The sequence below is a fragment of the Haliaeetus leucocephalus genome, unplaced genomic scaffold, assembly GCF_000737465.1.
Source record: "Haliaeetus leucocephalus isolate CR32 unplaced genomic scaffold, Haliaeetus_leucocephalus-4.0 Scaffold251, whole genome shotgun sequence".
NCBI classification, from domain to species: domain Eukaryota; kingdom Metazoa; phylum Chordata; class Aves; order Accipitriformes; family Accipitridae; genus Haliaeetus; species Haliaeetus leucocephalus.
In genome coordinates, this window is record NW_010972687.1 from 8,454,257 (window position 1) to 8,467,623 (window position 13,367).

General features: G+C 36.4%; 1 protein-coding gene across 1 annotated transcript in view; it reads left to right on the forward strand.

The window, feature by feature from the left end:
* Positions 1-422: 422 nt before the first annotated feature.
* Positions 423-13,367, forward strand: part of LRRC2 (leucine rich repeat containing 2) — a 54,803-nt gene continuing 41,858 nt past the window's right edge. The window contains exons 1-2 of the mRNA XM_010568687.1: positions 423-547; positions 10,625-10,835. Of these exons, the coding sequence (XP_010566989.1) occupies positions 423-547; positions 10,625-10,835 (336 nt within the window). The remainder of the gene's footprint in view (positions 548-10,624; positions 10,836-13,367) is intronic.

The following is a 13,367-nucleotide window of genomic DNA, read 5'->3' on the forward strand; positions in this document are numbered from 1 at the left end:
ATGATTTACAATGAATAAGCTTTTTATGAGCTCTCATTTTAATATTAGTTACATAAATTGTTAAAAATACAAAGTCTTTAAAGTTATTTTTAATCAGTGTCACTTAACCAAATTAGTATTTCTTTGCAACTGTGTCTTTATGTTGGAAAGGGAAAAGTGCAAGGAAAAAAAAAAAATTAACATATAGCCATTGTCACAGATTTTGTGTAGAAGTCAATTATATGCTACATTGATTACTGCCAGCACAAAACCCTCAACAAATGAGGTAGATGGAAAGCATACTATGTTAGCATTTCTTATGACTTTTTTTTCCCAGATATCTTAATGAAATGTGTTGTCTTAGTTCCTTCTATTTCTCATTATTTCTTTCCTGAAGTGTTCATGATGGTTTGTTCTTGCAGGAGAAGCTTAATGTTGACAGTATGGGGCATCAGGTGATAATATTTGACTTTTCTCTCATAAGAGGACTGTGGGAAACTCGAGTCAAGAAGAACAAAGAACGTCAGAGGAAAGAGAAAGAAAGATTAGAAAAAAGCTCATTGGAGAAGTAAGCTAACTTTTCTGCTGTTCATTTTAATGGAATCCATTATTATTACCTACTACCATTGCCATATACTAAGCATTATCATATGATTTAGAATTTATTTTTCTGGGTTTGATTTCAATGATTTCTTGCCTCCTTTCCTCAGACGATTGTAAGAGAAATGCAGCACAAACTGTGCTCGTATTTCATTAGTCCATGCTCTTTCCTAGGTAGATAGTGATTTACTAATAGTGTATTTTATTGTCTACTGTGTAGATTTAATTTGAAGAGAAAAATAACACATTTTCTACCTTTCTATTGCTTATATGTTATATAAAAGTATGGCTTTTTATTATGGAATTCATGAAAACATGCTCATAAAATTCAGTACTAAGAAATACTTTAAGTCTTTTTGTTAAGTTGACAGGAGAAGCAAAAGGAATTAAATAAATGGACACATACAATTGCATCTGAATAAGAGAGAGAGGATAAAATAAAAGAATTATCAGGGGATTTTTTTCTTGGCCAAATATTAAAGAAAGCCTTGATTATAATGCTTACACCCACTAATCATGTTATTGTTTTTATTATATTTAATTTATGTTTTCTTTAAGCACTATTTTTGTTTCTTTATGTTCATTCTCATTAGAGACAGTGAAATATTATACTGTGCTGGCAATGTTGGAAATATATGACATCATTTTTTCCCTCTGAGAAGAGAACAAAGCAATAACATTCATTTTCTGCTTTAAAAATAAAATGCACGGGGTTAAACAGTGCCCTTGTTTAAGAGCATCATTGCATTGAACCTTCATGCGGTGTGTTGGCCGTCTCAGGAGACCCCCAACTCACAGATTCTCACTGCCAGTGCAGCTACACTGACAACAGAGCAGCTGGGCTAAGAGGGGACCAGGGTAACACAATGTCCGACTGCCCTTTCTGCAAGAACTTTCTCTTCAAAACATCCATAGTCGCAGTCTTGGTTCTCCTGTCTCTACCCAAAGACTGCATTAAAAACCATAATCCTAACAAAAAAAAAAAAAAAAAAAAAAAAAGGAAAAGGAAGCTTGTCCTTCAGTTTAAATTCTCTAGGAAGAATGAGCTTTCTTTTTGGTATGAGCTGAGGGATAAGAAGATGTTTGCTGTTGTGATTGTTGCCCTTTTGGTGGAAAAGAGAATTGAAAGGATTTGGGATGAAACTTGACCAAACCTTATTTCTGTCCCAGATGCTACCTTAAGAAGTCATTTTGTGCAATTCTAATGCAGATAAAGCAGATGACTCTCTACTTTACTGCTGTCTATGTCAGCTAGTGGCTCTCGGGGTGCCACTGCAGCCTTCTTCATAAAAAGAATATGACTAGGAATCTGCACCCATAGCTCCTAATGGTGCATGCAGTCATCTTCAGAGCTGATGGAAAGTCAATCGCAATGTGGACCTAAATGTCAATATCCCTCTGCCACATTTTGTTTGGTTTTTGGTTTTCTGTGGTGCAGAAGATAACTTCTGAGTTTGCTAGTACCAAAGCAAACCACAAGTGTCAGGCATGGGGAACTTCTGTATGGAGGAGTGAAGGAGGGTAACCTTATGTGCTCTGAGGTAGCTAATTTCAGCTCCCATGTTTATTTGTCTGTAGCTTATGTTAAGCCTAATTTCTTATGGTGACTTGTGTTTTCTATAAAAACAATACATTCTCTCTGCCATTTCTGCCTGTGGTTATTTGTCTGTAGCGACCCCTCCAGCTGAAAGAGTGGAGCTTGACTGTATGTTCTACTGTTTTCCACTAATGAGGTCCAAAGTAATTCTGTTATCTGCCTGCACCAACTGGAGATGGGGAATTTGGGATATGATGCAAAGAAGTAAAAGGTTCCAAGTGCACTTTCAGCATTTACAAAGGTTTTTTGTTTTCTTCCTTTAGCTTGCAAATTGCATATGGTACTTTGTCTTGTTGCATGTCTTTGTGCAATTAGATTGCTTTCCAGTTAGTCCTACTTCTTTTAGAGGTCCTGGAAAAGAGGAGGAAATAGATAAGACTTTGTTTCCTGAATGCGAGTAATCAGTATTTCACCCACTGAAATGAATGGCAAAGTTCATGTTCATTCTTGTGATGCAGGCCTCATAGAATGGATAAAGCTGGTAGAATAATGGTCAAAGTCATAAAAATATTGGTAATAAAATGCAAAATTCAGTTAGAAGAAAAAATTATCTTTGTTTTATGAGGTGTGCAGTGATCACTGGCCTTTAGGTCCTAAAGGCCAGATCACAAGTTATTTCTTAGATGCTTTTCAGCGCTTCCAAAGATTTGGCCAAAAATAGGACAAGATTTTGCTTGTGTTAGCTCAAAAGCATAGATAAAATTGTAATTATAATTAAATGCTTAATAGAAATAATGTTTGCCTGCTTACAGGCAATACATTTCATTATTTTAGGGAGTTCTGTGTATGACCAAATTCTGGTATTCTACTCAGAGATTAACATTTTACCACTGTCTGGTAGGTCCACTGAAATCAATGCTAGTACTTACTGTCAAGTCACAGTAAGAAAGTATTTTGGGAAGAATTGTCACCCAGAATGATAATTGCCAAAAGACATTCAAAGAAGGCAGTTTCCCAAATTGAGGACTGCATTCTAGCATTTAGGATTCTTGATATTTAATTTTGTCAGCAGCCAGAATGAATTAGGGCTGAAATTAATAGACTTTCTCTGCAAATATACTCATGTAACAGATGAGTTTGGAGTCTGGCCTGCTGAGGCTGCTTTGCCTTTTTCTTTTTTTTTTTTTTAAACAATATCCAGTTTTTCTCAGAGAGGTTACAATTCACTAATGCCCTTGAGATTGTGCAGCTCCTTATCAGACATGTTGCTATGCAAAGTGACCTGATAATATGTTCTGAAATGTAGTATGTATTATTTGAGGAAAAAGTTCCAATTAACCTCTAGGGAACTTTGCTTGCCTTGGGGCAAGGTAATTTAGTTCATGCAGGCTCAGTAAGCAGTCACGTGTAAGATATTTTTCTTTTTTGACTGAAGATTTTCTGAGAGGAAAACGTCACAAATAAAAGCAAAGCTTGAACTATATTTGCATTAATGGTGAGGTCTTGTAAAGATTTTGGGAATTTACAGGTCTAGAACAGATGTTTAAGCAGCCAGCCAGTGAAAGCTGATTCTGGAGAACAGCCTACTGAGAATATTGTGAGAGGCTTATATCTGGCTTTCTGAGATACTGGTATCAGATCATTTTGGGTGGAGTTAATTCACTCTTCTGTTTCCCCTTTGGTTTTGTGGGGCTGTGGAAGTATGGCAGTTTAAGCAACCCCTACTTCTGGAGGGCACATATAAACCAGCAACTGAATATAAAAGAAAAAGAAACAGTACAGTGTGTTGCAGGAGTAATTTCATTTTACTTCATGTCCCTAATCCTATCAGACAAGCCTGTTCTAAATCACTGATAGGATATGAAACATGAACTTTTACAAAAAATGTGCACTGTTCCGTGGTTATCTACACTGTTTATGAAAGTCTGTATTACGGAAAGCAGTTTGTGTTTATAGCACTGTTTTATATTTAATCTTCTAGATTCTGGTAGTGGTGAACAATCTTATATTGTACCCTGAAATCCTGAACGCTGTCAGACTAACTTGATGTGGTATGATGATATTCCTCATTAAGTTTTCCTTTCTACTTGTCATTTTTTTTGGAAAGGGAATGAGACTGAAAGTTTACAGTTTGTTTTTTTTTTTATTTTAAGGATTGAAACATGTTTGTTTTCTGTGTGAAAAGCAGGTTAGGTAAAAATTGAAGGCTGACAAATTAAGAATTCAAGTGAGGAAATGCCAGAGCTGTTTGTCTAGATTAGCTATCTAAATCTTTGCTGTGAAATGGCACAGCCTCCCCTGTCCACCAACCAAACATACAGCAAAGAAAACAGTTTGTTCAGCCACCTCTTTCAGTGTGTCTCTTTTCCAGAAATTTCCTTTCAAGGTCTGGCTAGCTAAATGTGCATGTATTGCTTTTCTGAGCTATGCACTTCCTGAATGTTAAAAGTCAAAAGATAATTTTCACTCTACAAGAAGACAGTGACTTTTTTCCCTGAGATGTTCTGTATTTGTTTAATAAAATAGATTTGTCTCCATCTCTCTGCCAAACTTCAGTGTTATAACTCTATTTGCAACCGAACTAAGATTTTATTTGTGATGTTTATTCTCCTACTCAATACCCAATTTGGAAATTTTTCTAAGCAAGACTAAAACTCAAGCTGGGAGTCCTTAGCCCCAAACACAAATTATAGGCAATGAGTTGGGAGTCGATCTGCAGCACTAATAACTACTTATTTGCCTTTGTTCTCAGGCACTTGTGCATACAGACCTTGCATCTAATACAATGCAAGCAAACGCGTTGAAAGATAAAAGCTGCTGTTCAGCCACAATCCTTTACAACCCATGGAAGAGCTTGGCAGAGGGACTGAAATTAGATCAATCCAATTGAATTTGAAGCAAATGTTACTCGTCCATCAGGAATATTAGTCTGGGCTGAGCTCCAGTTTAACTGTACTGCTCTTATAAAAATTCCATAAGATTATTTAATGATCCTGCGTGGCTAGTGATTCTGATTTAAACATCACCAGGAGTACTAAACTGGTGTCACCATGTAGTGTCCTGGCTATTTCTTCCATGCTGATTTAGAGGAAACAGTGCCATCTAATGAAACTTCCTTTCTTTACCTAAGAAGCATAGCTTTTCCTCAAGATCTCCTAAACAGACATTGAGCAGTGGATAACTGCAGAAGGAAGAACCATTCAAATAAACCCAGCTACTCCTTATTTACTGGGATGGCTCTGAAATCCTTACTACTGAAAGCTTCTTGTTTTCCAAGCTGGTCACTTCTTTGAAGGGTCCAATCACTGAATTTATTCTACAGTAATTCTTTGCATCAAGTTCATTAGATTTGTCAAATCTCTTTGCTACAGATATATTCAAATAGTGAAGTAATGTATTGGGAATGATTACCTGAAGATAAGTTCAGCAGTAACCAAAATGGAAATACTTGAATATTCCATTTCCCTGTTGATCCTGTTTCATATCTATAGTGTATTGTCCTGAAAGCTTACTGAAAAACAGCAATCTATTGGGAAATAGCTTGCCAGAATTTACCTTTCCTCTATGCCATTTACAGTCTGCTTTAGTGACAGGTGTGCTTTTGTGTTACAGATATAATGTTATGAAACATAACTTTTTTTGACAAACATAAGCAGCGCTCAATCAGTCTTTTTTAAAATTAGTTGGACTATTTGCATGATTGAAGTGGAAATACTGGAGTAGGTAGCTGAGTTGGAACCTTAGATATCATCTGGGTCCTATGTCCAGAAAAATATTTTTTGTGTGTTCATACTCCCACCTAAATTAGGCTTGACTTGACTAACACCAACTTTTTGAATACTGAAAATGGTAGTTGTTTGTTTAATCTGATGGCAACTGTTTGATCAAAATCTAGAGGAAGATCAAAACATTTTGTTGCTTAATAGTAATAAAAAGACATGAACTTCAGGAGGGCTGTGATTTTGTAACCAACTCATTAGTTTGTCATATGTGAAAATATGTTCCTGGAATATCAGGAGACTTTAAAGTGCCAAGATAAGAAATTTATTTCTCTAAAAGTATATTCGCATGTTTAAAGGCTGGTTTTATTTGTGTAGATATTTTTCTTCTGTTTGTCACAATGGTTTAGATGCCTTTCCTGTCTTCCTGAGGATTCATGCAATAGCCTCCACATATGACAAACATGCTAGTAATTCTATTTTATTTGAGGATTGTCACCAGAGGAAGACTTAAAATGGTCTTTATTTTCATAAATATCCTTTAAGAGGTACCACCGTCTCAATTTTTTGACAATGATAGACCTGAGTGACAACCATGTAGCTGAATAGATCCCTTTGATTTGATCTTAGCTGTAACCTGGAAATTGCAGCTTTGTAATCTTTGCTTAATGATACATACAGGCTTGATGTAAGTCACACCTCCAATCCAGGAAAGCTCATATTGATTAATTTTGTTAGTGTGTACCTCAAGGATACAAGCAGGGGTCATAAATTGTTAGACCGTCTGCCCTTGGGATATATCATGTTTTCATTCTGAGATGTACTCTACAAAATTATGCATGTTTGTTGCCTATTATTAATTCACTTCCCATCTGTTCAAAATGTGCTTGTACATAGTACTTAGCCTGGTGACCATAAGTGGGCATTCTTTAAAAGCTTAACAGAGCATGTTGCCATCATTTAATGTGTGAGTAAAGAAGAAATTTAACACAGGATTGCCACATCAGTGCATGATATCTACATTGAATTCCTAACAAGGTTTAATTTTTAATGCCTTTCTGAGGTCAGTATTTCACAGATTTGGTTAACAGCGGTTTTTGTTATGTGCATTTTATTTTATTTGGCTAACAATCTGTCATGACCTCATAAGATTTGTGTTTTGTACATGTTATCAGTAGAGTGGCAGAGGACAGTTTTTTCTTTCATCTTTAATTTAGCTCTTTTCTTGCCGTTTTCTATATTCCTTGTTATGAGAGAGTAAAATTTTAGATCTGAGCCCTCTGCTCTTGTCTTCCTAGGGTCTACCTGACAGAGCCAGCACTGAAGTGTAATAGAGCAGCTCAGTGCCTTACTTTTTATCAAGAGTTAGACTTTTTGACCTCTTCTTTCTGTTTGTTAAGTTTCTAATGTTCTTAGTATTTATACCGTGAGGAACAAGACCATCATTTTTGTGTGTATGAGTGAAGAGCAATGAATACAAAAAAAGCATCTTGGGGGCAAGCTTTTTCAGTGCATTGAATTATGCACTGAGATCAAATGTTTATTGCTTTGGTAGAAAATGAAGGAATTCCATGGAAATGAGAGAGCAATAATGCGGAGTTAAGCTTTACAGAGGGACAGAAAAGCTGTATGTGGAAGACTGGAGGAGGATGTGAGAAACAGCAGTACAGCAGTGTTAAGTAAAGCTAGGATTATTTAGAAGATTTTAGAAAAAAAGAATGCCAGGGTTTTGATCCTTTTCAGTTACTGCCTTTTAATGGTTCAGATCCTTTTGTTGTTCTCTTCCTTGGGCATTCAACTCACTTTTCCTACCCCCACTGCTCACTTTACCTGCCACCCACCTCGCACAGTAATACGGAGATTTTATAGCTAATTAGCTGTGCTCATTTGTAGATGAGTTTCGGGAAAAAAGATGAGTAGGTGGTTTGGGCCTGTTTATTTTTCTTATGGTATGTGAAGGTGTTATTTTCTAGCTTTTCCTAGTGATCTCTTGCTATTGTAGTTTCTCCCCTCTGTTATCCTTGTGGTCTCTGGTGTTCAAATGACAGACTGAATAGGCAACATCAATGCTAAAAATCGAATTGGCTCATGTGTCAAAGCATCTGAAAGAGGTGTTTCAACTTTCATGTCTGCTGGCATGGAAAATTCTGTCATCTGACCATGTCCAGACTGCAGCTGGAGTGGGTATCCTTTGGCAGGGCTGCCTAGTGCAGTCAGGTACTTGGGTGTCTCTCCCTCTGTAACCAGAAGGATCAGATGCAGTGTGCTGAAGGATCATAAAGTGGACTAAGGAGCTGTGCCTGCTCTAACTTATTTTTTTGGGTCTTTTTCATATCAAGTAGCTTCAGAAAAGTTTTTGAGATGTTGTGGGTTGGTGGCGGACTCTTCCTTGACTGTACTAGCAGGTTCAGTACCCCTCTAGGGATTCTTTGAGCTAAATGTGTTGCTGGACATGTTTTTTGTCTGTCCAGTCTTCTTCTTCCTAACTGATTTACATATGATAGCTCGTTGTGGTGTAAAGCAGCCCACAATTAGACACTGAGAGAAACTGGGAGATTTACTTCAAATATATATATTTTTTATTCTCAAGCCTCCTCTATCAACACTTTAAATATAAAAAAGTCCTCCAGATGCCTACTTGTAAAGAACATACTGATCTCTCTAATGAAAACTGAAGCCATGGATGAGTAATTTTCCTGCAGCTCTCAATAACTTCTTTAACTATTCCTTCACTGCTCCTTTCATACCTTGATAAGTTATTGCTCCCACCATGTCTCTGAGAGTCTTTCTGCTTCTGATACGCTACAAATCCTTTTCCTATTCATTTGTATACTTGCAGTAAGTGACTTCACTCGCTTTTTTGTGTTTTTACATTTAATTTATCAGACCTTATACAGCCTACTCATTTCTTCATTTGAACACAAATGCCATTTTATCTTCTTTTATTTTTTCTATATTTGGAAATGAGGGGAGAAAGAAATCCTTACAGTGGCTTCGTTAGAATGTACTTACTCTGAGGTCATGCTGTCTTCATGCAGTCTGCCAGCACTTTACCCAGCGAGCTGCACTTTTAACCAACTTCACTGTTATATGTAGCTCATCTTCTGAAATATTTGTAGAAGATGTTTTTACTTATTTTCTCTTTATAAAAATGCTGTGTGGGAATACATTGCAGTCATTATTATGGAAAGGGCTTTCTGTAGTTCTCTGATGACCCATGTAGTATGCCGCTCCTTGAAACTAAATCAGGTCCTCTTGTGGTCTCTCAGGCTAGCTGCTCTGATAAGGTCATCTGTAGTTTCCAAAAGTGTATATTGTTTGCAGTGTGTCAATGTGCTGTGTGTATGCTGCTGGCTAAAGTGTCCTGCTGTTGCTGTGCTCTCTGCTTTCAGGTCTTTCTAACATCCCCTAAGGTTTCAGTAAGTGCCACAATTTGTGCTGGGCAGTCTACAGCTGTCTCTTTCCTATTTAGGCATGCAGTTTTGATCCCTAAAGATATATTTTGATAGCATTGAGTCAAATATGACTTTTAATCTATGCTATCATATTCCCATAATAATACCTTGCCCTGCAGTTTCTATCTCATATCTTGCTATGAGTGTCCAAAAATTACTTATTTTCACCAAGTTTTGAAGATGCTTCTTGTACCTAAGTTTGTAATGGATTTCTTGTACATGACTTAAAGCCAGACATTCTGTTTCATGTGCCATTTTTTTAACATCTTAACATTTTAGAGAAAATCCCATGCTTAGCTAGGAATTTGTGTACAGGTTTTGTTACTCCCTACTTGAACTTTATAAACTTGCATGTGATTCTCTTTCCATGCCATTTTTTACTTTATCTAGGAAGGATATTATCCTGAACTTTGTGCCCTTCTTTACCTGTCAGTTTTCTTCAAGTCTTTAGCTTAAAATTTCTGCCAAAGGGTGGAGATCACATAAATGAATCTCATGTACTACAAGAATCTAGCATTCAAAGTGTGAGATCAGATTTATGATGCAAGGGGCTTTGCAGAGTCTTATTTTGGTATAAGGAAGGCTTGTTTCAGTTAATCAACCTGTTCCTTAATTGATTAAGCTGAAATAAATCTCTCTTAAATTAAAGCACGTGCTTTTGGCAATGCTTAATTATATCAGATTGAATTTGCACTTGAAGTTATATGGGTAAAAGTTTGCCCTGGAGGTGAGCCTAAAGTTACACTGAAATTGAATCTGAAATTAGTTGGCATGTGATAACTATGACCTTTACCTCCACCTTCTAAGATGATATTGGAGGATAATGTGTGAAAAATGAAAACAGATCATTATACTTGAACAGGAAAGGGCAGGGAAAAAGGAATATTTCTAACTTCTTACTTTCTAAAATGACTTTTTTCAACTGAAAAATTTTGCATATATCACCAGGTAATTGTTTTTGTTTATACATATAACTTGTTCTGTGAGAATGTATTTCTCACCCTATTAAAATAAAGGGCATCATTCATGCTGTTTTCTGTGACAGTGTGCTCAGTCTCCACTTTTCTGTTATTCCCTGGGTTTCACTGTTTTATAGTCAGTAAATGAAATCCTGCTCATCTGAAATCTATATGTAAGTCTAGAAAATCTAAGCATGACTCCAGGAATGCTTTTTTTTTTCTTTTTGAAAATGCTCAATACATGGAAAATGCTCAATACATTAGGTGAATAATTATATTTTGTTAAGCACTTGTGCAAACAAAGATCAAGCTTTAAGACTTACTTGCCATATTGTTTCAGCTGATTCACATAAACCTTTTTTGGCACTATTTCAGGATAAAGCAGGAATGGAATTTCATACTAGAGTGCCGGAAGAAAGGCATTCCTCAATCAAAATATCTCAAGAATGGCTTTGTAAACACTGATGAGAAGATCTTGGACACTTATGGAAAGACTCCTCAGCTCCGGAAGAGGCATACTTTGTCAGATGAAGCAAATAAGGAAAGAAACAAGTTTATTTTTCAGCTTTCTGGAGAGCAGTGGATGGTAAATATAATGGAAAATATGTTTCTATTGTTAAAGAGTTTGGGTAACTTAGCACTGTAACTTTTAATCCCCCAACCCTTTTTTTTTTTTTTTTTTTTTTTTGCCAATGCATATGAAATTGATGCTTTTTCACAGTATTAGAAGTGATAAAAACATTTCCTATCTTACCCTGAACTAGTGGTTTAGTTTTCAAATATGCTTATTTTAAATTCTCTACTGATACATGTAATTTAGCCCTCTCAAATATTTTGGCATAAGCAATCATATTGCAATAAGGTATCCTTCTCTGAAATTCCCCAATGGGTGGAAAGAGATGAAAATAATATTCAGCTTTGTTGGCTTGTTGATCTCTTCTACTCAGAGATCTGTCTTCTTGCTCTAATGGTGTGATAACATTTTTCTCAAGCTCTGTTCAAATCAAAACTAATAATAGCATCAATCCACAATGGTCTTGCTGAAAAAAGTGCTTTTTACTTGCAGTTGTGTTTGATGTGGAATAGCAGTTTGGAAGTGAGCTCTAAATTAATCTTGTTTTGAAATTCAGCAAAAGGTGAATTAGTGTTGGTCTGAAGTTTTCTAGAGTTGTTAAAGCTTCGGCTGATCTGTATTTTGAATATACACTATTTTGTTAATGAGAAAGAGAAATCAGAATTCTGACTTTTGTATAGTTTATAATTTTGAAACATATTTTTGAGATTTTCATTACAAAAAATGCAAGTTAAATGGTCAATCATTAAAATGGCTAAATTTTACTAAAACAATTCTTTTGATTGACCTGAAACATAACTTTGTCCCAGATTTGATCTTGGATATGAAGGTGTTTTCTTTTTCAGCTCTTGGGTTTTTTTTTTCTGACTTTAGTTCTTTGTTGAATAAAGATAAAACAGAGGAAATTTCTGGAAAATAGGAAACCCTGGTTCCCATCCAGCTCTAGTAAGGAAACTATTTGTTAAACTGATGCCAATCATTCCTGTGGTAGGGTTGGTTGCTGGAGAGCTATCACGTCTCATCTTTCAAGAACCTTGCATATTGAAAATTATGTTAAATCTGTGTAGTCTTATACTGCACACTTTCCTGTGTTGTAAACTTTGTAGGTACCTTAGGAGGAAAAAAAGAGGTATTACAGCTCCTTAGACACCAATATAGTAGCAACTGCAAATATTTTCAGTGCATTAGGGAGCAGAGAGCTGCATAACTAAACTTTTCTGCTGCTTATTCTCTTTTGCCAAACTGTTAACATTGTGCTTTGTCACCATAAAGAAGGCTTTACATTAGGAGGCAAAATCAAACATACATAATTTGCTCTATTTTCCGGAGCACTTAATTTTAATTTGGCATGCTGAAAGATCACACTTAAGAGATATTGGTGTGCTGTTATGTACATTATGCCACCTTGAGCAGTACGCTTCTAGCCACCATGCACTTTGATTCTGTCTCCATATCGTATGCTCACTGTGGCCGTAACACACAATCATTGTACCTCATTGTCCAGCTCTAGCCTGGTTAAAGTGGGCTCCCTGTTTCAACAAGATACTGTGACATAGTTCAGGTGTCTGCAGATGAAGATAAAATCAAGCTGCTTTATTTAGGGAAGACCAACGCTCCTTCAAAATCAAAGAAAGAACATTGCCAGTCTCCTACAGCTGAAAATTATTGAAAAAAAAGTGAAAATCCACTTGATGAAGTCCTGAAAGAAGTGTATTTCGCATTATTGCAGAAAGTTAGTAAAAATTATATTGGTTATACAAATCATACCACTTATTTTACTTTTTTAAATCTCAACTGCTGCTTCTAAACCAAAGACAGAATCACACATGACACTCTTTCCCCCTATTACTTTCTCACAAAAAAGTGCACTTAGGCAAAATGAATTTACAGACTATACAACCAAAGCTGCACAGGCTGGCAATTTGCATGTGAGAAGATCTGTGGACATGTGACAGTTTTCTCAGACAAGCCTGTATGTTATGTAGCTGGGCGCTGTGCTATCAGTTGTGGTATAGTTTTTGTAATGTTTTGCACACGAGTACATCTATGAGTTGAAAGTTTGGACAATTAAACACTCAGACTCTAGAAGTCAGAGCTGGGATTGCCTGTGAAGATTGACAGGCACATAACCAGCTTGGTTTGCTGTTGGCTGACCACTTACCGTTGGCAGCAGCTAACAGCACAGCTCTGTGAAGTGTCCATTTGGGAACTAGCTGCTGAATCCTCTATCTCACTTGCTTTTAGCTGATAAGTATTTCTATTATGTTTCTCTTTTCCTCTCATCAATGAAGCAGTAATATATCCTCTAGACAGTTGATAGCTAAATCCGAGTAGGTTGCTGGTATGACTTACAGATTTAATTTTGAGAACGGGGCTTGCTTACGGGCTGTACCAGTTCCCTTTCTGGATGCTGTGAAGTTAAGTCTCACAGAGGAGTAATCCCCAGCATAGGGATTTTTCAAGATCAAAGCAAGTGGCTTTACTACATCCTTCCCATAGGTCTCAAAGTAAAGGCTCTCATTGGAAACTTCAGCAGCAAATGAG